We start from the raw sequence: 24,359 nt of genomic DNA on the forward strand, positions 1-24,359 counted from the left end.
GTCTGCAGATGCTGGAGATCAGAGCTGAAAATGTGTTGCTGGAAAAGCGCAGCAGGTCAGGCAGCATCCAGGGAACAGGAGAATCGACATTTCGGGCATAAGCCCTTCTTCAGGAAACAATTATTTAAAACCTGGAATCAAGAATTAGGGTTAGAAGTCTCTTCAGAAATGTAGGAGGGCATCTGGGAAAATGCCAAAAAGATCTCTATCTGTAATAGAACTCAGGCAATTCAATTAAAGATACCCTACAGGGCTCATGTGGTATGTGGTACCTGAACGACTCTCAAAATTCAAGGCAGGAGCGTCCCCAATGTGTCCTAAGTGTAAAACAGAAGTTGGCACTCTCATGCATTGTCTATGGACATGCCATATGATCCGCAGGTATTGGGATGGAGTAGCGAATGCCCTGACAGAGATCTTGGGTACGGAGATTAGATTGGATCCAGTGTCCCTACTTTTGGGCTCTTCAGATTTTCCCTCCCTGGATGTGCACGAGAGGAGATTATTTTCCATTCTCTCCTTTTGTGCAAGGAAGAATATTTTAGTGAATTGGGCAGCTGAAGGCCCCCCAGGACTTTTGAACTGGCTGGATGGCAGTCCCAGAGTGTGCTGGAAAATAGAAAATATGTAACATTTTGGCTGTGAAATGGATACCTGAGTTTTTGCTGCTGTTTTGACAATAATTCAAATTTAACCAATCTTTTTTAATTATGCCCCAGGATACTAAAACCCAATCGAGTTTGAACTTATTGTTTTGCCAACATCAAACCAATGAGACGATCCGATGTTGAGGGAGTATAAAATGCAGACATTTTGAAAATTGGTCAGAGTGCAACTGCCATAGAGAGAGAGAGCTAATTGCCCATCTAACATCTTGCTCTCCAAGAAATGAGAAAACACTCTATCAAACATATCTTTTCATGTGAAGCATATTTTCAGTAAAAAGAAAGATGATAACCCAGGAAAATCAGCAGCCAGAAGAGGGAAAACGCAGTGACTGTGTGGTTTTGTAATTAAGTTAATGAGTGTCTTATTGGAGCAGTATATTGTTATAGAGTTGAAGGCAGATGTTAAACAGTTAAGAGAAAGGAATGTGATTTGTGAATAGTTGTTTAATGTTCACTTTTAGAGTTAAAAAGTAACTTGATGTTATTTACTTTAAATAGTAGAATCTGGGAGTTCTCTCTCACTCATTATGAGGCCAGGTCATGTTTTCTGGGTGTTTTATTTAATTAACAAAGGGGGGAGTTCAATTCAGTGTTGTAACACTTATTATAAATGTATTACTATTTAGTATTGATTGAATTTTAAATTGAAGCCTCCTCAAAATTATGCATAAATTTGGAAGGGAATAGAAGGACTAAGTAAAAAACATTTGCTATCAAAAGTCACATGTAAAGATCACATGAACCTTGCACATGGAGGCTATGTTGTGACCATTTGTATTTCCATCCAACTACAGGTAATCTGGAGATGGTGGAAAATTTCTTTTCGAAGTGAGTTTCGAAATGTGCATCCTGGTGAACAAGTAAGCTCTCACCAGGATTTCTTGGACAATTATACTCTACAAGGTAAAGAGAGCTTATGGTATCAGCTGAGTTACATTTGTTGCATGTATTAAATTGAGAGAATATGATTACAATTACTTTGTATGCACACGCAGGGAATGCTTTGGCCCAGTGAGTATTATCACTAAACTATAAATCCAAAAATAATGTTCTTAGATAATCCAGAGAATGTTCTGGGGATCTAGGTTCCAATCCTGCCGTGGCAGATGGTGGAATATAAATTCAATAAAAATCTGGAATTAAGAGATGGTCACTGTGCAGCCATTGTCGATTGAGAGGAAAACCCATCTAGTTCACTAATATCCTTGACAGATGGAAACTGTTGACCTTACTTGGTCTAGTCTACATATGACTGCATTATGATTGACTCTTTAACTGGCCTCTAAAATGGCTGAGCAAGCCATTAAGTTTTAACAACTGCTAGAAAGGAAAAATGGAATGAAAGCAAACTGACCCTTGGCATCAGCCTTGGCATCGGAAACGACAACGGTCAACAGCTCTGTTATCCCTGCAAAGTCCTCTTTACTAAAACTGTGGCTTGTGCTAAAATTGGGAGAGCTGTCTCACAGACTAGGAGAAAGTGAGAACTGCAAATGCTGGAGATTAGAGTTGAAAAGTGTGGCGCTGGAAAAGCACAGCGGGTCAGGCATCATCCGAGGAGCAGAATAGTCGACCTTTTGAGTATAAGCCCTTCATCAGGAATGTGGGGAGGGGAAGGGGGCTGAGAGATAAATGTGGGGGTGGGGAAAAGATAGCTGGGAAGGCGATAGGTAGGTGTAGGTGGGTGGTAATAGTGATAGGCCGGAGGGGAGGGTGGAACAGACAGGTGGGAAGGAAGATGGATAGGTAGGACAGTTCAAGGGAATTTGACACCACCATCAAGACCCCTGGATATGTTCTATCCCAGCCTAAGGACAGATCCAGCAAAGGTGCCAGCACGGTGGTGTATACAGTTGGGAAGGAGTTGCCCTGGGAGTCATCAACATTGACTCCAGACCCCATAAAGCTTCATGGCACCATGTCAAGCATGGTTGTCTTCCCTCAGCTGATGAATCAATACCCCTCCATGTTGAACAATACTTGCAGGAAACACTGAGTATGGCAAGGGCACAGGAGAAAGTGAGTCTGCAGATGCTGGAGATCAAAGTTGAAACTTTATTGCTGGAACAGCACCAGGCAGCATCCAGGGAACAGGAGATTCGACGTTTCGGGCACAGGCCCTTCTTCAGGAATGGCAAGGGCACAGAATGTACTCTGGGTGGGGAATTTCCATGCCCACCATTAAGAATTGCTCAGCAGCAGCACTACTGATAAAGCTGATTAGGTCTAGAGGACATAGATACTAGACTGTCTGTCTGTGGCAAGTGGTGAGGAAATCAACAAGAGGGAAAACAAACTTCACCTCATCCTTACCAATCTGCTAGCTGCAGATGCATCTGCACAGGACAGTATCAGTAAGAGTGACCACTAAATTGTTATTGTGGAGACAAACGTCAACCTACCCACTATCCTGTCATCCGACTCTGTCACTGCTAAATGAGACAGACTTTGAGTAGATCTAGCAATTCAAGATTGGGCATCCATGATGCACTGTGGGCCATCAACAGCAATCGAATCATACTACAATCTGTAGCCTTAAGTGTTTATGTGTCTATATAAATGTCTCTTAAATGTTACTATCCTATCAGGAATAAACTCCAGAGACTGATATCCCATTACCAAGTCTCCTGTTATTCACACATGAACAGTCTTTGACTTTAGTACTGCCTCATTCACAGTCAGTTATCAGAGTGTCAGATATTTTAAAAAACTATCAGCAGGGACTCCCTGACTGGGGCTGTTAATCTGATCCAATCAGGAAACTCACATTCTATAGCATCCAGCTGGCTGACCTCCATTACAATCACTACACTATCTGCTTCTACCACCTCCTCTGACAGTGCGTTCAAGGCACCTCTGACCCTCCATGAGTTTTTTAAAAATTTCCTCGCAAATCTCCTTTAAACTTTCCACCTCTCCCCTTACAACTCTGCTCCTTAAAATTTCACATTTACACCCTGAGAAAGAGGCTCTGACTATCCATCCTAGCCATGCCTCTCATAATTTTATATACTTGCTGTCAATTTGCTCCTCAGCCCCCAACGCTTTAGCAAAAAGAACCCAAGTGTGTCCAACCTCCGCTAATAGCTAATACATTTCAAACCAATCAAAATCTCTTTTATACCTTCTTTAAAGCATTTGGTAATCAGAACTGCACAAAATAGTCCGAATGTGACCTAACTGCAGTTTTTTATTTCTACAGCTGCAACACAACTTGCCAACTTTTTAAACTCAGTAAACTGACTGATGAAAGCAAGCATGCTGTACACCTTCTTTTCTACCTTATCCACTTAAGATCCCTTCATATATCGAAATTGTGAGACTAGTTAAGAGGAAAAATAAGTATATGTAAGGTCTCAGCAACTGAAAACAGACAAAACTTTGGAAAAATATTTGAAAAGTAGGACCAATCTGAAAAAAAGGAATAAGGCGGGCTAAAAGGGGTCACAAAATATCTTTAACAAGCAGGGTTAAGGAAAGTCCCAAAGCCATTTATTAGTATATAAGGAGCAAGAGGGTAACTCTGCAAAGGGTTGGCCCACTCAAGGACAAAGGAGGAAAGTTGTGCTTTGGATTCAGACAAAATGGCTGAGATTCTTAATGAGTACTTAGCATCGGTTTTCACCGAAGAGAGGGACATGGCGAATGTTGAGGTTAGGGATGGATGTTTGATTACTCAAGTTGGCATAAGGAGGGAAGAAGTGTTGAGTATTCTAAAAGGCTTTAAGGTGTACAAGTCCCCAGGTCCAGAGAGGAGAGGAAATAGTTGGGGCCTTAACAGATATCTTTGCAGCATCCTTGAACACAGGTGAGGTCCCAGAGAACTGGAAAATTGCTATTGTTGTTCCCTTGTTTAAGAAGGGTAGCAAGAATAATTCAGGTAATTATTGACCAGTGAGCCTTACACCAGTGGTAGGAAGGTTGCTGGAGAAGATACTGAGAGATAGGATCTATTTACATTTGGAAGAAAATGGGCTTATCAGTAATAGGCAGCATGGTTTTGTTCAAGGAAGGCCATGTCTTACCAACTTAATAGAATTCTTTGAGGAAGTGACAAAGCTGATTGATGAGGGAAGGGCTGTGGATGTCATGTACATGGACTTCAGTAAGGCGTTTGATAAGGTTCCCCATGGTAGGCTGATGGAGGATGTGAAGTCGCATGGGGTCCAGGGTGTTCTAGATAGATAGATAGAGAACTGGCTGGGCAACTGTAATAGTGGAAGGGAGTTTCTTAAAATGGAGAACTGTCACCAGTGGTGTTTTACAGGGATCTGTGCTGGGACCACTGTTGTTTGTGATATACATAAATAATCTGGAAAAAGGTATCGGTGGTCTGATTAACAAGTTTGCAGATGACACTAAGATTGGTGGAGTAGCAGATAGTGAAAGGGACTATCAGAAAATGCAGCAGAATATAGATAGATAGATTGGAGAGTTGGGTGGAGAAATGGCAGACGGTGTTCAATCTGAGCAAATGTGAGGTGATGCATTTTGGAAGATCCAATTCTAGAGCGAACTATACGGTAAATGGAAAAGCCCTAAAGGAAAATTGATGTACAGAGAGATTTGGGTGTTCAGGTCCATTGTTGCCTGAAGGTGGCACCATAGGTCGATAGAGTGGTCAAGAAGGCATGCGGCATGCTTTTCTTCATCGGGCGGGGTATTGAGTACAAGAGTTGGCAGGTCACTTTACAGTTGTATAGGACTTTGGCTCGACCGCATTTGGAATACTACGTACAGTTTGTGGTCGCTACATTACCTGAAGGATGTGGATGCTTTGGAGAGGGTATAGACACCAGGGCGCTAGCTATGATTGGATTAGATTCTCTGCAGTGTGGAAACAGGCCCTTCGGCCCAACGAGTCCGCACCGACCCTCCGAAGAGTAACCCACCCAGACCGGCTCGACCGCATTTGGAATACTACGTACAGTTTGTGGTCGCTACATTACCTGAAGGATGTGGATGCTTTGGAGAGGGTATAGACACCAGGATGTTGCCTGGTATGGAGGACGCTAGCTATGATTGGATTAGATTCTCTGCAGTGTGGAAACAGGCCCTTCGGCCCAACGAGTCCACACCGACCCTCCGAAGAGTAACCTGTGCAAACTCCACACAGACAGTTGCCCGAGGCTGGAATTGAACCTGGGACCCTGGTGCAGTGAGGCAGCAGTGCTAACCACTGAGCCACCATCCTATGAAGAGAGATTGAGTAGATTAGGATTATTTCCATTAGAAAGATGGAGATTGAGGTCTACAAAATCATGAGTGGTATAGACAAAGTGGATAGCAAGAAGCTTTTTTCCAGAGTGGGAGACTCAATTACTAGGGGTCACGAGTTCAAGGTGAGAGGGGGGAGGTTTAAGGGAAATATGCATGGAAAATTCTTTATACAAAGGATGGTGGGTGCCTGGAATGTGTTGCCAGTAGAGGTGATAGACGTGGGCACGATAGCATCATTTAAGATACATGATAGATACATGAATGGGTAGAAAGCAGAAGGATTCAGATCCTTAAAAAACAGGAGGCAGGTTTAGATCGAGGATCTGGAACGGCACAGGCTTGGAGGGCTGAAGGGCCTGTTCCTGTGCTGTAATTTTCTTTGTTCTTTGTTCTATATCTGCCATTGCCTCTAGGCAGTTAGGATGGGTAATAAATGCTGGCCTGTCCACCCTTATCCAATGACTAAATTTTTTAAATAACTATTTGCGTGCCAAACCGCAGAAGCAGCAAGTGATAGACAGAGCTGAGTGCTCCCACAGCCAATGAATCCTATTTAAGCTCTGCAGCCCTGCCACATCCAGTTGTAAATAGTGTGAACAATTAAATAAGGAAGAACCTGTACAACTATGCCGTCCTCAATAATGTGGGAGCCCCCAGAACATGAGTGCAAAAGACAAGGCTGAAGAATTCGCAAACATATTTAGCCAGACGTGCTAAGTGGATGATCCATCTTGACCCCCTCAAAAGACTGCTGTCCCAATCTTCAGTCAATTTAGTTCACTCCATGTGATATCAAGAAACGTTTGGAGGAGCCAGATAAAGCAAAGTCTTTGGGGCCTTGATAATATACTGGCACTGAAGACTCTCAATGAGTTTTTTGAGGAAGTAACCAAAAAGATTGAAGACAGAGTGGTAGACGTTGTTAACATGGACTTTCATAAAGTCTTTGATAAGGTTCTGCATGGCTGACTAATAAGTAAATTTAGATCACATGGGATTCAGGGCGAGTTAGCCAATTGGACACAATATTGGCTTGAAGGTAGGAGACAGATGGTAGTGGTCGAGGGTTGTTTTTCAGACTGGAGGCCTGTGACCAGTGGTGTTCAGCAGCGGTCAGTGCTGGGTCCGTAGCTGTTTGTCAAATGATTTAGATGAGAATTTAGGAGACATGGTTAGTAAAGTTGCTGATGACACCAAAATTGGGGTGTAGTGGACAGTGGAAGAAGATCATCTAAGATTACAAAGAAGTCCTGACCAATTGGGTCAATGGCCTGAGGATTGGCAGATGGAGTTTAATTTGGATAATTACGTGGTATTGCATTTTGGTTAAAAAAACTAAGTAATGGTAGGGCCCTGGTAATGTTGTAAAACAGAGAGACCTGGGATTTTAGGTATATGCTTCTTTGAAATTTGCATCACATATAATAGGATGATTAAAAAGGTGTTTAGCATACTTGCCTTTATTGCTTAGACCTTTGAATATAGGAGTTAAAATAGAGAGTGTGGTGCTGGAAAAGCACAGCAGGTCAGGCAGCATCCGAGGAGTAAGAAAATCAACGTTTCGGGCAAAAACGTCTCTACTCTAATTTCAAGCGACTGCAGTCCTCGCTTTCACATTTAGGAATTAAGATGTCACGTTAAGGTTGTACAGGACAGTGGTGAGGCTTGTCTGGAGTTCTACTTGTGTACAGTTCTAGTTGTCCTGCTATAGGAAGAGTATTATTAAATTGGAGAGAGTTCAGAAAAGATTTACCAGGATGTTGCCAGGATTAGGACGTTTGAGTTATAAAGATAGGCTGGGACTTTTTTCACTGGAGAATAGGAAGTTGAGGGGTGATCTTATTTGAGATTTATAAATCATGAGAGGCATAGCTAAGGTGAATATAACAAGGGTCTTTTCCCTAGGGTGGGAGATTTCAAAAATAAGGGCATACTTTTAAGGTGTGAGGAGAAAGTTATAAAAAGGACATGAGGGGCAATTTGTTTTACCCAGTGGTTCATATGTGGACTGAACTGCCAAAGGAAATAGTGGATGTGGAAACAATTACAATGTTTAAAAGACGTTTGAATAAGTATATAAATAGGAAGGATTTGGAGGGATATGGGTCAAACACAGGCAAGAGGGACAAGTTTAGTTTGAGAACATAGCCAGTGTGGACTAGGTGGACCAAAGGGTCTGTTTCCTTGCTGTATGACTCTATGACTTGTGCTCAAAACATGCCACACTTGTAGTGAAGCTGTTCCAATGCAACTACAACGCTGGCATCTAATTGGCAATGTGGAAAATTGCCCACATATCTGCTGTACACAAAAATTAGGTCAAAACGGGAGGTGACAGTGATAAGTGCTAGACCATGCTATGAATCCAGTGACCCAGTTAATGTCCTGGTTCAATTCCCACCAAGGCCAATAGTGGAATTTGAATTCAATATAAAAAAAATCTAGGATTAAGAATCTAACGATGACCATGAAACCATAGTCGATTGTAGAAAAAAAAACCATCTGGGCCATTAGGGAAGGAAATCTGCCATCCTTACCCAATCTGGCTTACATGTATTAATATTGATCTAATGTTATTCAGTGATTGACCTGTCTCGTTCACAGAAGACTGGTTGCATACTTTCTTTGAATCTCAAACAAATCAACCTCAGTAGATACAGTGCTATGGATCAGAACTTGCTATGCTGCCTTTTAGAAATATTTGAAGATCTGAATTGAATAATTCATTTATTGTCAATTGTATTTAACAAATGATTCAGTGAAAAGCGTAATATGTCACCATGCTCCAGTGCTGTGTTAAGTTACAGAAGATATTAAGATATAATTAAAAACAGAGTTGTTCCTCCCTCCTTGTGCTCTGCTTGACATGGGATGGGTCCTCCACAACAGGCTGTATGCCCTCCCAATGCCCCTGCATCACAGTCCATTCCAGGAGTCCCACATCAGGGCCATTGCTGCTGCCACTACTCCACTGTCAGGTGCATCACACCAGCCCATTCCAGTTGATCAGGAGAGAATACTAAATTTGGCCTTCTGCTTCCCCACAATTGATGCTGCCTTTTCCACTGACTGCAGAGGCTGCCCTCAAAACCACTCCTGCTGCCACCACCTCGGGTCCTGCACTAGGCCCAGTGTCAGAGTCACCACACTCTGGTGCCATTGCGAGATCTCCAAGGGCTCGCTTTCCTCTGTACTGGGCTTGCTGCCCCAGAGGAGCCAACTCCTGCCCCCGCTGCTGCGAATGCTCGGGAGGCTGGGTCTGCTCTCACCCTGTCAAAGACAGCGAAGAGGCCTCCAAAGAGGAAAACCAAGAAAAAAAGTGTGATAGAAAAGAGCTAAAGCAAAGAGCAAAAGTAAAAAGAAAAAGAAACAAAAAGCGATTGGAAGCAGATGAGCCCCAGGCCAGAAGCTCGGATACAGCACCATCAATTTGCTGCCATCTTGGGCCGTCTCAAAACATTGCTGAAAAAACAATTGCTGTCAAATTGATTTTTACCCCTATCATTTTTCTGGTCTATAATTAGTCATTAGCTGCAAATGGTGAAGGTCGTTGATGAAACTTTTATACAAATTCAGTTTTCAAGCAATGTGGTTTCATTCAACTATGAAGCAAATACCTTGTGCTCAGTAGAGTTTGGATTTAGCAAGCAGTCATCAGAATGAAAGCAAACAATATTACAAACTTAGAAAAGATTGCAGTTAAACATTAACTATTATTAATAGTCATTTTGCATGCATTCTCAAAAAAAAAGTGGGCGGCACGGTGGCACAGTGGTTAGCACTGCTGCCTCACAGCGCCAGAGACCCGGGTTCAATTCCCGCCTCAGGCGACTGACTGTGTGGAGTTTGCACGTTCTCCCCGTGTCTGCGTGGGTTTCCTCCGGGTGCTCTGGTTTCCTCCCACAGTCCAAAGATGTGCAGGTCAGGTGAATTGGCCATGCTAAATTGCCCGTAGTGTTAGGTAAGGGGTAAATGTAGGGGTATGGATGGGTTGCGCTTAGGCGGGTCGGTGTGGACTTGTTGGGCCGAAGGGTCTGTTTCCACACTGTAAGTAATCTAATCTAATCTAATCTAATCTTTTCAATCCACTAATGGGGAGGCTGACTAGGCTGGGGCTATTTCCCTGGAGTCTCAGAGGCTGAGAGGTGATCTTATAGAGGTTTATAAAATCATGAGGGGCATGGATAGGATAAATAGACAAGGTCTTTTCCCTGGGTTGGGGGAATCCAGAACTAGAGGCATAGGTTTAGGGTGAGTTGGGAAAGATATAAAAGGCACCCAAGGAGCAACCTTTTCACGCAGAGGGTGGTGTGTGTATGGAAAGAGCTGCCGGAGGAAGTAGTGGAATTTGGTAAAATGATAGCATTTAAAAAGCATCTGGACTGGTAAATGAATAGGAAGGGTTTGGACAGAGATATGGGCTAAGTGCTGGCAAATGGGACTAGACTAATTTAGGATATCTAGTCAGCACAGATGACTTGAACCAAAGGGACTGTTTCTGTGCTGGACATCTCTAATGCCATGAATTCACACTTACATTCTGTGAATCTGGATCAGATTTGCATGCTGAGGTTGTGTAATAGCAAATGGATAACAGAGAAAGTGAAAGCCAGCTGGCACAAGATTCTGTATGTTTTAGTTTCTGTAGAGCCAGCTGAAATTTGTGTTTGTAAAGTTCCAAAAAAAGTGTGCACGTCAAATCTGCTCTTTAGATCAAGTTCTTTCTTCATAGTACAAAAATGAGGTCAAAATGGCACCAAGAAAATTACTATAGGAAAAAGTCCCTATTGGACGTTATTGACATAATGAAAATGAATCTATTTTTGTGAACAATATTCCCTGTGGAAAATAAAGGAAAGTTACTTCTATTATGATGTAAAGTGTGTGATTTATATAAAGTTTACATCATTTTATTTTTGAGTTTGGATTTTTAGTTTGAATCAGTTGGTATTTGGGGTTTTCTGCCTGTCTCCAGGATTTAATGATAAACTTGAGTATTTCAGTAGCCATGGTTTATTTTAATACCATTTTGAGAGAGAGAGCCTCCCAAGACCTAATAGATTTTACTTACATTGAAACATAGGAAAGGTGGGCAGCATGGTGGCTCAGTGATTATCACTGCTGCCTCATAGCAGCAGGGACCTGTGTTCGATGCCAGCATTGGTTGACTGTCTGTCTGTCTGGAGTTTGCATATTCTTCTGGTGTCTGTGTGGGTTTCCCCCGTGTGCTCCAGTTTCCTCCCACAGTGCAAAGATGTGCATGCGAAGTGGATTAGCCATGGGAAATGCAGCATTACAGGGATAGGGCAAGGGGACAGATACGGGTGGGATGCTCTTTGGAGGGTATGGACTTGATGAGCTGAATGGCCTGCTTCCACACTGTAGGGATTTTGATTCTACAGGAACAGAAAAAGACCATTCAATCCTTGTTCCACCATTCAGTGAGATCATGGCTGCTCTATGGCCTAATTCGATATACCTGCCTTTGGCCCATATCCCATAATATCTTTGCTTAACAAAGAAAATCTATCTCAGAGTTCTCTTTAGGACGATCCTGGTTGTGAATATTGAAACCTTTAACAAAATCATTTTTCTAAAGAGAATGAAAGTTAAAGATAATTCTAGCAATGACATTTTCTAAACATCTGTTTCTTTCTTTCTTTTAGTTCATATTGGTGTAATTTTTGGCAATGAAGTGCTCAAATATATTTGCAATCTTTGTCAACATCACTTTGATTATCTCGATCGCATTCCTAATGGCCTGCTCTTGTACATAATTTTATTTTTGGATCTTGAGGACATTGCCAGACTTTCCCAAACATCCAGAAAATTTGAAAAGGTATCATGTTTTATTACTAATTTTAGTAATATTTCACAAACTTAAAGCATTGAAAAAAACTGATTTTTAATCTGGTTATTCTTTGTTTCTAATAATCAATGGAATGGAGACCAGTGAAAATATTCATTCAGTTTTGGTTGTGTCTCTCACCACAGACCTCAGTATAATTATTACTATTTTCTGAAAGCAGAGATTTGCTTGGAAGAGGGTGCTTCACAACAAAGTGTAGCGTTAGATAGGACAAAGACTAGATGCATCAAGGATTGAGAAAGACAGATAGCACAAGAGTATAAATAGGTGTTAGATGGGTTTGCACTAAGAGGGAATGTATGAAGCTTGACATGAAGTTTACAATGCAGGTATGTAAATAATGAAGCTCAGCAAAGCAGATTGGTGCAAATATCGACACCTGAACATGATGCCATGTGCTGGAAAGAGAGGATGTTCTGAAGGGCCTTAAGGTCACAATCTCAAAAAATAACTCTAAATAACTAATGATGCTGGAAATCAGAAATAAAAACACATTGTTGGAAAAACTCAGGTCTGGCAGCATCTGTGGAGAGAAAGTAAAGTTAACGTTTTGGGTCCAGTGACCCTTCTTCAGAACACAATTTGTTTGGTTACAGTTAAGAAACATTTAATGTGCCATTACACTTCTGGCCTCATTCTATCAGTTTTCAGGGAAAGATATGAAGTAACAGTTTGCAAGGAAATTCCAGACAGATGCAACAATGTAGAACTGTGCAACACAGGAATAGGCCTTTTAGCGCTTCCCCCGCCCCATATTTATGCCAACCAGGATCCTATTCTAAACAAATCCCATCTGCCTGCACATGATCTGTATCCCTCAATTCTCTGCCTGTTCCTGTGTCTGTCTAAATACCTCTCAAACATTGCTTTTGTCTCTGCTTCTACCACCTCACGTGGTAGCGCATTTCAGGCACCTACCACCTCTTTAAAAAAGAAAGTTTCCCTGCCAGTCTCCTTTAATATATTCCCCTTCTCATCTTAAACCTAAACCCATATTATTTGGCATTTCCACCCTGGGAAAAAGACCATCCAATCTCTCCAGGCCTCTCATAATTTTAAATACTTCAATTAGGTGCCCCTCAACTTCCAACAGTTTAGCGAAAACAACCCAATTTTATCCAATCTCTCTTTGATAGCTAATACACTCCAGGGAGAAAGTGAGGACTGCAGATGCTGGAGACTAGAGTTGAAAAATGTGGTGCTGGAAAAACACAGCAGGCCAGACAGCATCCAAGGAGCAGGAGAAACGTCATTTCGGGCATAAGCCCTACTTCAGGAATCACACTCCAGTCCAGGCAACATCCTAGTAAACCTCTTCTATATCTTCTCTAAAGCCTCCACATCCATGGGGTGACCAGAACTGCACACAATACTCCAAATGTGGCCTAACTTTGTTTTATAAATTTGCAATGTAACTTGCCAACTTTTATACTCAATGTCCATACCAATGAAGGCAAATTTTGAACATTCCAATATAGGGGACCCTACAATTATCTGATCGAGATGAGCGGGCACTATTTCTTTCGGGTAATTGATTATTCAGTTAATCGATTCAATGCCTTTCCTCTGGGGCTTGGTGTTTTCTGTAAAGTCTGTTCCCTGTTCAGGAGACTAGCAGTAGCACAGAGTGTGAGTCCTGTCCAACACCACCCTCAACCCCGTCCAACACCACCCCCGCCACCCCCTGCCCCCCTACCCCCAACCCCATCCAATACTGCCTCCCTCAATTCTGTCCAACACAGACGTGATGGATGCTGAGGAACTGGGAAAGTAGCACAGTCTTCTGAGGACCAAACGAGAAAATGCTGGAAAATCTCAGCAGGTCTGACAGCATCTGTAAGGAGAGAAAAGGGCTGATGTTTCGAGTCTAACTGACCCTTTATCAAAGCTATGACAAAGGGTCAGTTAGACTTGAAACATCAGCTCTTTTCTCTCCTTACAGATACTGCCAGACCCGCTGAGATTTTCCAGCATTTTCTCTTTTGGTTTCAGATTCCAGCATCCACAGTAATTTGCTTTTATCCAGTCTTCTGAGGAGTAAGGTGATGGCATTGAGTATGAGAAATATCACCCACTACATGATAGAATAGCATCAGGCATAACAAGTCAGATAGGATCTAAATGATTCACAGTCGCAATAGACTTCACCTCGGAATAGTGGCTGTAAATTTCCTGTTCATCAAAGTCAAGTGGTCTCTGTTTTTTTTCCCAGAAGCAAATGCAGTTTTTCTTGTTTGTTTGTTTGTTTTCTTTGCTTTTGTTGATGAATGAAAGTGACTGTTCTCAACCATTTGAAAGATTTCCAGAATCTGACATTCCCAGTTACTAGCGGCGTACCGCAAGGGTCAGTGTTGGGTCCACTGCTGTTTGTCATTTTTATAAATGACCTGGATGAGGGCGTAGAAGGGTGGGTTAGTAAATTTGCAGATGACACTAAGCTTGGTGGAGTTGTGGATAGTGACGAAGGATGTAGTAGGTTACGGAGAGACATAGATAAGCTGCAGAGCTGGGCTGAAAGGTGGCAAATGGAGTTTAATGCGGACAAGTGTGAGGTGATTCACTTTGGTCGGAGTAACCAGAATGCAAAGTACTGGGCTAATGGTAAGATTCTTGGTCGTGTAGATGTGCAGAGAGATCTCGGTATCCAGGTACACAGATCCTTGAAAGTTGCCACACAGATTGACAGGGTTGTTAAGAAGGCATACAGTGTTTTAGCTTTTATTAATAGAGGGATCGAATTCCGGAACCATGAGATTATGCTACAGCTGTACAAAACTCTGGTGCGGCCGCACTTGGAGTATTGTGTACAGTTCTGGTCACCACATTACAAGAAGGATGTGGAAGCTTTGGAAAGGGTGCAGAGGAGGTTTACTAGGATGTTGCCTGGTATGGAGGGAAGGTCTTACGAGGAAAGGCTGAGGGACTTGAGGCTGTTTTCATTAGAGAGAAGAAGGTTGAGAGATGACTTAATAGAGACATTTAAGATAATCAGAGGGTTAGATAGGGTGGACAGGGAGAGCTTTTTTCCAAGTATGGTGACGTCGAGCACGAGGGGGCATAGCTTTAAATTGAGGGGTGATAGGTATAGGACAGATGTCAGAGGTAGTTTCTTTACTCAGAGAGTAGAAAGGGTATGGAATGCTTTGCCTGCAACGTTAGTAGATTTGCCAACTTTAAGTACATTTAAATAGTCATTGGACAAGCATATGGACGTACATGGAATTGTGTAGGGTAGATGGGCTTCAGATTGGTATGACAGGTCGGCACAACAACGAGGGCTGAAGAACCTGTACTGCGCTGTAATGTTCTATGTTCTGTGTTCACACATTGAACAATGAGAAGATCTATGATGCTAGGCATTAAGATTGGGTAACCTGTGTAGCTTGGTTCATATGGCTGCAATTACAGTGATTATTGATCAGACAGGTGATATATAAATAGCAATAGTATCAATTATACTACCTATTTGTCCTCAGAAGTGTTTCATTTTCATTCTCCTCCAACTATGTGCACTGTAAAAGGGCAGTTCCTGGCTGGCCCGTTTGATTTGTTGCAAAGCTGGGCTTTAGAACCAGCCCCAACTCCAGGAATCCTAGAAGATCTCAGCAGTGGTAAGTATTATTGTGGTTACTGAGTGCATGGTAGCACAAACTAAGTACTGTGGTGCATGATGCATAGCTAATGAGGTGAGCTGTGGAAAGTAACATGAGAAAATTCACTGAAGCTTGTGCAAGAAAACCTCCAGGGAACTCCCCAAAACTGGCACAGTGGTAAACTTCAGTGGTAAAATCCCATGTTATAAGCACTGATACTCAGTATGCCGTTGAAAACGGTGAATCACACTGATCACTTAGTGATTTGCTTCTGATGATGCAAGTCGAACAGCATCTGTAAAGAAGGGGAAAATGTTGATTTTTTTTTTTGCGCCTGAAACATCAAGATGTTTCCCTTTTTTTACAGATGCTTGGAGTCCCGTGATCCATTCTGGTCTCCAAATCACATAAAGGAAAAAGAGTCAATGGAGAGGGTGCAAATTACTTGCTAGAATGACAGCAGAGCTGACAGGTAATCCATATCTCCAAAGATTGCTTAGGACAGAGCTCTTTTCTTCAGAATAGAGAAAAATGAATAGTGACCTAATAAAGGTCTTTTAAAAATTATTAAGAGGTTTCATAAGGTAGAGGTTGAAAGGATTTTTCCATTTGCACTGAACCCAAAATTAGGGGCAATAAATAAAAGATAGGTACCATTACATTTATTAAGGAATGCAGGCGAGCATTCATTACTGGGATTGGTTAGAATGTGGACCTTTCTATAATGAGGAGTGGTTGCGGCACACAACATAAGTCCATATAAAGAGAAACTAATGAAATACCTAGTCATACAACACAGGATCAGACCCTTTAGTCCAACTCATCCGTGCCAACCAAATTTCCCAAACTAAACTAGTCCCATTTGCCTGCATTTGGCCCATAACCCTCTCAACCCTTCCTATTCATGTACCTGTCCAAATGTCTTTTAAGTGTTGTAACTGTAATTGCATCTACCACTTCCTCTGGCAGTTCATTCCACATACAAACCACCCTCTGTGTGGAAAACATTGTTCCTCTGGTCCCTTTAAAATCTTTCTCCTCTCACCTTAAAAATATGCCCTCTAATTTTGAGCTCCCCCACCCTAGGGAAAAGAACCTTGCCAATCACCTTATCTATCCCCTCATGATTTTATAAACCTCTAAGGTTACCCCTCAATTTCCTACAATCCAGTGAAAGAAAAGGTCCCAACCTTTCCAGCCTCTCCTTCTGACTGAATTCCCTTAGTCCCGGTGACGTCCTGATAAATCTTTTCTGAACCATCTCCAATTTAATAATATCCTTCCTATAGCAAGGCGACCAAAACTGGACACAGTACTCCAAAATTCGCCTGTCCAACTTCAGCATGATGTCCCAACTCCTACACCCAGTGGTCTGAGCAATGAAGGCAAGCATGTTAAATGCTGCCTTAACTTTCATGTTTGCCTGTGACACAAATTTCAAAGAATTCTGAATCTGAACCCCCTAGATCGCTGTTTGACAACACTACCCAGGGGCCCTACCATAAACTGTGTAAGTCATGTCCTAGGTCACTTTACTAACTTCAGTACCTCACATTTATCCAAATTTAAACTCAATCTGCTACTCCTTAGCCCATTGGCCCAATTAATCAAGATCTTTTGTAATCTTAGATAACCTTCTTGGAAGGAATTGAGAGATATGTTTACAGATTTAAATTGAATAACAAAGGTTAAGGCTTTTAAGGAGCATACACACAGTCCAGTTCAGTAGTATAGTTTAAATATGTATAGTTCATTCTATGTAGGAGATGGGCTCCCATAACCAGTATATGCTTTGCAGTAGAAGCTAATTGTACATCACTGTTTGTTTTCAACTGTTTAAGCAGTCAAAAGATGAAATGTTGGCTCAGTTACTGGGTAAAGCATGATGTGGAACAACATGGGCTCAACCTCCAATTTGATCTGTTCATGAGCCTGACTCCTCTTATTGCACTTTGTGATGTCATAGTATAGAGATGTGATTAGGAACTTTTGGACAACAAGGACACTATACAAAGAGAGAGAGAGAAATGCTGCTGTTAATGCTGAGACCTTGTTGGTCTTTGGGACAAACTGCAACATGCCATCACGAATTACTGAGATGCTTCAGAATGCTACCAGATTTTTGCAAACTTTTGAAATGTATCCCCTAAAGACCATAAGACATAGAAGCAGAATTAGGCCATACTGCTCATTAGGTCAGCTCTGCCATTCAATCATGGCTGATATGTTTCTGAACCTCATTCTCCTGCCTTCTCCCATAACCCTTGATCATCTTGCTCATCAATAACCTATTGATCTCTGTCTTAAATACACTCAATGATTTACCCTTCTGCAGCAATAAGTTTCATAGATTCACCACCCTCTAGCTGAAGGAATTCCTCCTCATCTCCATTCTAAAGGGTTGTCTCTTCAGTCTGAAGCTGTACCGTAGTCTCTCCTGCTAGTGGAAACATCTTCTCCAAGTCCACTCACTGCAAGCTTCACAATATTCTGTAAGATCCAATCAGATCGCTCTAAACTCTATCGAGTACAGACCCAGATCTTCAACTCCTTCTCATATGACAAGTCCTTCATCCCAGAATCATTCTTGTAAACCTCCTCTGAAACCCCTCCATTGCCAGCACATCGTACCTTGGATATGGGGCCCAAAACTGTTCACAATATTCCAAATGAGATCTGACCAAAGCCTTCTACAGCCTCAGCAGTACATCTCTGCTCTTGTATTCTAGTCCTCTTGAAATGAATGCTAACATTGCATTTGCCTTTCTAACTAGGAGAAAGTGAGGACTGCAGATGCTGGAGATCAGAGCTGAAAAATGTATTGCTGGAAAAGCGCAGCAGGTCAGGCAGCATCCAAGGAGCAAGAGAATCGACGTTTCGGGCATAAGCCCTTCAGCCTGAAGAAGGGCTTATGCCCGAAACGTTGATTCTCCTGCTCCTTGAATGCTGTCTGACCTGTTGAGCTTTTCCAGCAACACATTTTTCAGCTTTGCCTTTCTAACTGCCAACTGAACCTGCATGTTAATCTTAACCTGCATGTTAATCCTGAAGTAGGTCTCACCAGTCCTTTTGCGTTTCAATTTCTGAAGACTTTTCCCTTTAAAAAATAGTCTATGCCTTTATTCTTCCAATCAAAGTGCAAAATCGCACAGTTTCTCACTTCTTTGTCTGCTCTGCTAGCCTGTCCTTTCCTTCTGCAGCCTTCCACATCCTCCACGTTAACTGTCTCTCCACCTATCTTTGTGTCATTTGCAAATTTAGCAACAGTGCCCACTGTTCCTTCATCCAGATCTTTAATGAAATATGAATAGGTGTGGTCCCATCACCGACCCCTGCAAAATTCCAGTACCCACTGGCTGCCATCCTAAAAAAGATCCCTTTATCTCCTCTCTGCCTCCTGCCAGTCAGCCATGCCAGTACCTTGCCCTTAACACAATGGGCTCTTATCTTATTTAACAGCCTCACAGTGAGGCACCTTGTCAAAGGCTTTCTGAAATATAGACCATGTTCGATGGTAACTTTGATGGAAAGCATACCTTGTTACTGCACACTGCTTAGAGATGCATTCTGCCATTGTATTTGGTAAAAGCCTCTCATATTCTTGAATTCCTCAAAATACAAAGTCAGAAATCACAATGACACCTGGTTATAGTCCAACAGGTTTATTTCAAATCACAAGCTTTCGGAGCAGAGCCCCTTCGTCAGGCTACACTATGAAAGCTTGTGATTTTGAATAAACCTGTTGGACTATAACCTGGTATCATGTGATTTCTGACTTTGTCCATAGCAGCACCACTACATCATCCTTAAAATACAGATCGTTCTGTTATAACATGTTTCGTTAATGCAAATTCGTTATAACACAATTGACAAATTGGGGACACTGTTTGTTGGCTGTGCTGGGAGGTTCATTTTCAGATGTTTTGTCACCATACTAGGTAACCTCTTCAGTGAGCCTCCGGACGAAGCAGTGCTGGTGATTCCTGCTTTCTATTTATATAGAGTCATAGAGATGTACAGCATGGTCAGTTAACTGGCTTATTCTGACATGTTACTATTGATTGTCCTAAAAATAATGCTGGAAATCACAGTGAGTCAGGCAACATCCATGGAGAGAGAACAAACTGACAGGCTCTGATAAAGAATCATCTAGACTTGAACTGTTAGTTTGCCGTCTTTCCATGGATGCTGCCTGACCCACTGTGATTTCCAGCATTTTTTGTTTTCAGTACAGCTTCCAGCATCTGCAGTAATTTGCTCCTACTGTTGATTATCCATGGGGAAAATCATAAAATTGATAACGTAAGACAACAAAACATCTTGGTATCTCAAGTTGCAACAATTAGCTTTAGGTTACATTTTTCCTTAGGAATAGCACCATGGATTGGAAATTAACAGTCAGTGTAATCTAGGTGGTCTCTGCTCGAAACATATTATTAATGCAAATTATAATAGTAACTGCAAATCCATTAATGGCATGTAACTGAATTGTCACTTTGTTGGAGCAGATAAGCACCTCTGTTTATTTAATATGATGGGGATATGACGTAAATAAGTGCCTTGAATTTCATCCCCTTTGCAGTTTGGTCAGCCTCAGCTATGCCTTTTTTTTTCTAAGGATCTTGAGATGTGCTAGACTACCATTTGCCCAGAGGAATTAGTAAATTTGCAGATGATACCAGATGGTGGTGTACTGGACAGCGAAGAAGAGCTTGATCAGATGGGCCGATGGGCCAAGGAGTGGTAGATGGCATTTAATCTAGATAAATGTGAGGTGCTATATTTCGATAGGGCAAATCTGGGCAGGATTTATACACTTAATAGTAAGGTCCCGGGGAGTGTTGCTCAACAAAGAGCAGAGTGCAGGTTCATAGTTCCTTGAAAGTGGAGTCGCAGGTAGATAGGATAGTGAAGAAGGCATTTAGTACACTTACCTTTATTGGTCAGTGCAGAGAGAGGGAGGATCATCATGGATCTGCTTCTTTTGATCCAACAGCTTCACAACTGATTGCTTGCTAAAACCAAACCAATCCAGAGAAAAACTGAGCTGGGCGAACTGGCCACTCCCCGTTCATTGTACAAGTGTTTTCTTTTAAACTTGAAAGCCTTTTTCTTGAGGCAGTATCTGTTAGCTATAATCAAATTGACCCTAAAGCTCATCCAAGCCACACCTCTCGGCAACTCTGCGTTTATGACCCCCTCCCCTACCCCCCCATTAAATAAAAATGGGACATAACCTTGTTAAAGGAGCAGCAGCATCACACCTCCACCCCTTAAAAAAAAAAACCCATCAATACCCAAAGATAGCTTCATTTTAAAACCCCTTAATCTACTACAACATCCATACACATTACGTTGACAATAATCATGGACGCATGCACTACTACATTTATGAGGAGAAAGTGAGGACTGCAGATGCTGGAGATCAGTGCTGAAAAATGTGTTGCTGGAAAAGCGCAGCAGGTCAGGCAGCATTCAAGGAGCAGGAGAATCATTCCTGAAGATGCTGCCTGACCTGCTGCGCTTTTCCAGCAACACATTTTTCAGCACGACTACATTTATTCCAGTCTGTCCTACCTCTGCCACTGAACATCTCCATTTCTCATTCAAGTCTTGACAATGCATCGGCAATCATGTTTTCTCATCCTGCCAAATGCACAATTCTCAAATGAAATAGCTGTAACAACAAGTTCAGTATAAACAGTCTGGAATTTTTGTCCTTAAATTTCTCCACACACTTCAATGAGTTATGATCAGTATATATGATTGTCTCAGATACATTACTGGTAGCATAAACATTGAAATGTTGTAATGCCAACACCAAGCTCAAACTCTCTTTCTCAACTGTTGACTATTTCTGCGAATGAATGTTCAGTTTTCTGGCTCTTGTAAGAGCCACAGCACCGACACCCACATCACTCTCATCGATAGCCATTTTGAATGACATTGCGCAATGAGGCGAGGCTAACACTGGGGCAGTGGTTAACACAGCTTTCAGACTGTAAAATGTCTTCTCACAGTCCACTGAAACTTCTTAACTTTCTTTAGCAATTCAGTGAGTGATGCAGCTACACTGCTAAAATTTGGTAAAAATTTTAAATAAAATTCACTCCATCCCAGGAATCGTAGTACTGCCCTTTTTGTTGATGGTATGTGAAACTTCTCCAATTATCTTTGTTTTTGCATTCTATGGGGCCATTTGTCCATATCCAATTTCATGGCCCAAGAAGATGAGTTGGGTTTTAGGAAATTTACTCTTAACCAGGTTTATCACCAAGCCTGCCTTCCCAAGACGATTGAACGCGTCTGATAAATGTTGCAAATGTTCCTTCCATGTGTGACTAGAAATTACCAGGTCATAATACAAACTACACAATTGGGTAATCCAGAAATGACTTCATTGGTTAGTCTCTGAAATGAGGCCTGCACATTTTTCGTACCAAATGGCATGACTTTAAACTGATCAACGTCCATTCGGCATTACGAAAGCCAACATTGTCTTCGCTCTCTTGGATAAAGGTACCTGCCAGTATCCTCTGACCAAGCCCATCTTAGAAATGTTAGTTGCTTGTCTCACCTTTCAACACAGTCTTCCCAACATGGAATCAGGTATGCAGCAGTCTTTGTAACTGCATTAACGTTTCAATAGTCCACACATCACCGTTGGGTACCATCAGGTTTTGGCACCGTTACTGTGGGTGAGCTCCGGTCACTGTAACTCACTCTTATTATGTCGTTTTGGAGAATGCGTTCAATCTCCTATAAGGATATTGATTAATCGGAATAGCACCTCCTATATCAACATCATGCATCATTAAGTTAGTACATCCCATCTTATTTCCGCATATCTCCCCATGCGATAGTAATAACTCTTTCCAATCATTTCGATTTTCCTCATTACCCAATTTAATTTGAGTAATGTCCAATTCAGAATCCTCTCTGTACTTTGTCCTACACTCTGTTGTAACCAATAACACAGCCTCCTTTGGCTTTCCCTCCCTGTCAAAATACCTTTTGAGCATATTCACATAATACACACACACACTCTGTGAGGTTTCTTTCTGTCTGGAGTTCTCATCAAATAGTTCACCTCATTCAATTTCTTTTCAACTTGATAAGGTCAACTACGGTCCACTAAACTTTGCTTTAAAACGTTCACCTATCACTGGCAGTAACACTAACATCTTATCTCCAATAGCAAAATTGTGAGTTTTTGATTTCTTGTCTGCTTCCCGTTTCACTGTGATATTTTTAAATGCTGTCTAAGCAACTTCCCCGCTCTATTTAATTGTTCCCTAAAATTTGACACACAGTCCAAATATGTGGTCTCTGAATTCTGACTTACCAATTTCTCCTTAATCAATTTTAGTGGTCCTCTCACTTCATGCCCAAAAACTAATTCAAATCGACTGATCAATTCATTTGGTGCATCTCTGATCATATAAAGTACAATTCTCTTATCGCAATCATCTGGATAGTTCTGACTATAAGTTCTTGACATGGTCTTTAATGTGTGATGCCACCTTTCTAGTGCTCCCTGCGACTCTGGATGGTATGCGATAGATTTGAATTGTTTTATTCCTAAGCTATGCATAACTTCCTTGAATAATTTCGATGTGAAGTTTGATCCTTGAGCTGATTGTATCTCTGTGAGTAGTCAGTGTTTAGTGAAAGATTTGTCATTACTCTACACAGTGAGTGGTGGGTGTGTGGAATACACTGTCATCAGTGGTAGTAGAGTCAGATACATTAAGGACATTCAAATGACTCTTGGATAGGCACATGGATGATAGTAAAATGAAGGATATGTAGGTTAGTTTGATCTTAGTTAAAAATCACACAACATCAGGTTATAGTCCAACAGGTTTAATTGGAGGTGCACTAGCTTTCGGAGCGGAGCGCCGCTCCTTCACCAGGTGGATGTGGAGGACACAATTGTAATACAGAATTTATAGCAAACGTTTGCAGTGTGATGTAACTGAAATTATACATTGAAAAATACCTTGATTGTTAGTTCAGTCTTTCATCTGTTCGAATACTGTGATAGTTTCACTTCTTTTTCATATGTAAATCATAAAACTTTTTTTAAAAAGTTGCATTCTCAGGTTAACTGTAACAATTGGTGTCAGCCAGATAATAAGTTGAAGGTGTTAGCCTCCTGTGTTCTCTGTCTGTGCCATAATGTTTAGACTGATTTTAATCTAAAAAGTGAGTTAACAGAGTCTTACATGAATCATGCAGCTTTTGAGCAAAGTACACTGTAACTCTGCAAGTACAAATTCACCCCACAAATGTATATGTATATATGTGTGCATGTGGATTTTTGTGTGTCTCTGCCTGTCTGGAGTTGGGGAGGGGTGGTGTTGTGAGTGTGAGAGACAGTGTATATGTGTGTGTGTATGTGAGTGTAGAGTGTCTAAGTTTGTGAGGGGGTGCATATGTGAAAGTTTGAGTAGGATAAAAGATTGGCACAACATAGAGAGCCAAAGAGCCTATACCATGCTGTACGGTTCTTTGTTCTAATCCTTTTAGTAATGATATTGTGTAATGGAATGGCATCTGGAAATCTAGTGGATGCATCCAATATTGTTAATACTGATTCCCACTTTTTACTTTTGGTACGGGTCCTATGCAATCAATTAATACTTTTGTAAAATGTTCCTCAAATACAGGAATAGGTATTACCTGACATGTATGACATAGAGTCATAGAGATGTACAGCATGGAAACAGACCCTTTGGTCAAACCCATCCATGCCGACCAGATATCCCAACCCAATCTAGTCCCACCTGCCAGCACCTGGCCCATATCCCTCCAAACCCTTCCTATTCATATACCCATCCAAATGCCTTTTAAATGTTGCAATTGTACCAGCCTCCACCACATCATCTGGCAGCTCATTCCATACACGTACCACCCGCTGCATGAAAAAGTTGCCCCTTAGGTCTCTTTTATATCTTTCCCCTCTCACCCTAAACCTATGCCCTCTAGTTCTGGACTCCTCAACCC

General features: G+C 41.6%; 1 protein-coding gene across 1 annotated transcript in view; it reads left to right on the forward strand.

Moving 5' to 3' along the window:
• The window catches only part of LOC122556228 (F-box only protein 36-like), a 90,983-nt gene that overhangs the window by 55,107 nt on the left and 11,517 nt on the right, over positions 1–24,359 (forward strand). The window contains exons 2-3 of the mRNA XM_043702814.1: positions 1,463–1,571; positions 11,555–11,727. Of these exons, the coding sequence (XP_043558749.1) occupies positions 1,463–1,571; positions 11,555–11,727 (282 nt within the window). The remainder of the gene's footprint in view (positions 1–1,462; positions 1,572–11,554; positions 11,728–24,359) is intronic.

The sequence above is a fragment of the Chiloscyllium plagiosum genome, chromosome 13 (genome assembly GCF_004010195.1).
Source record: "Chiloscyllium plagiosum isolate BGI_BamShark_2017 chromosome 13, ASM401019v2, whole genome shotgun sequence".
Taxonomy (NCBI): Eukaryota; Metazoa; Chordata; class Chondrichthyes; order Orectolobiformes; family Hemiscylliidae; genus Chiloscyllium; species Chiloscyllium plagiosum.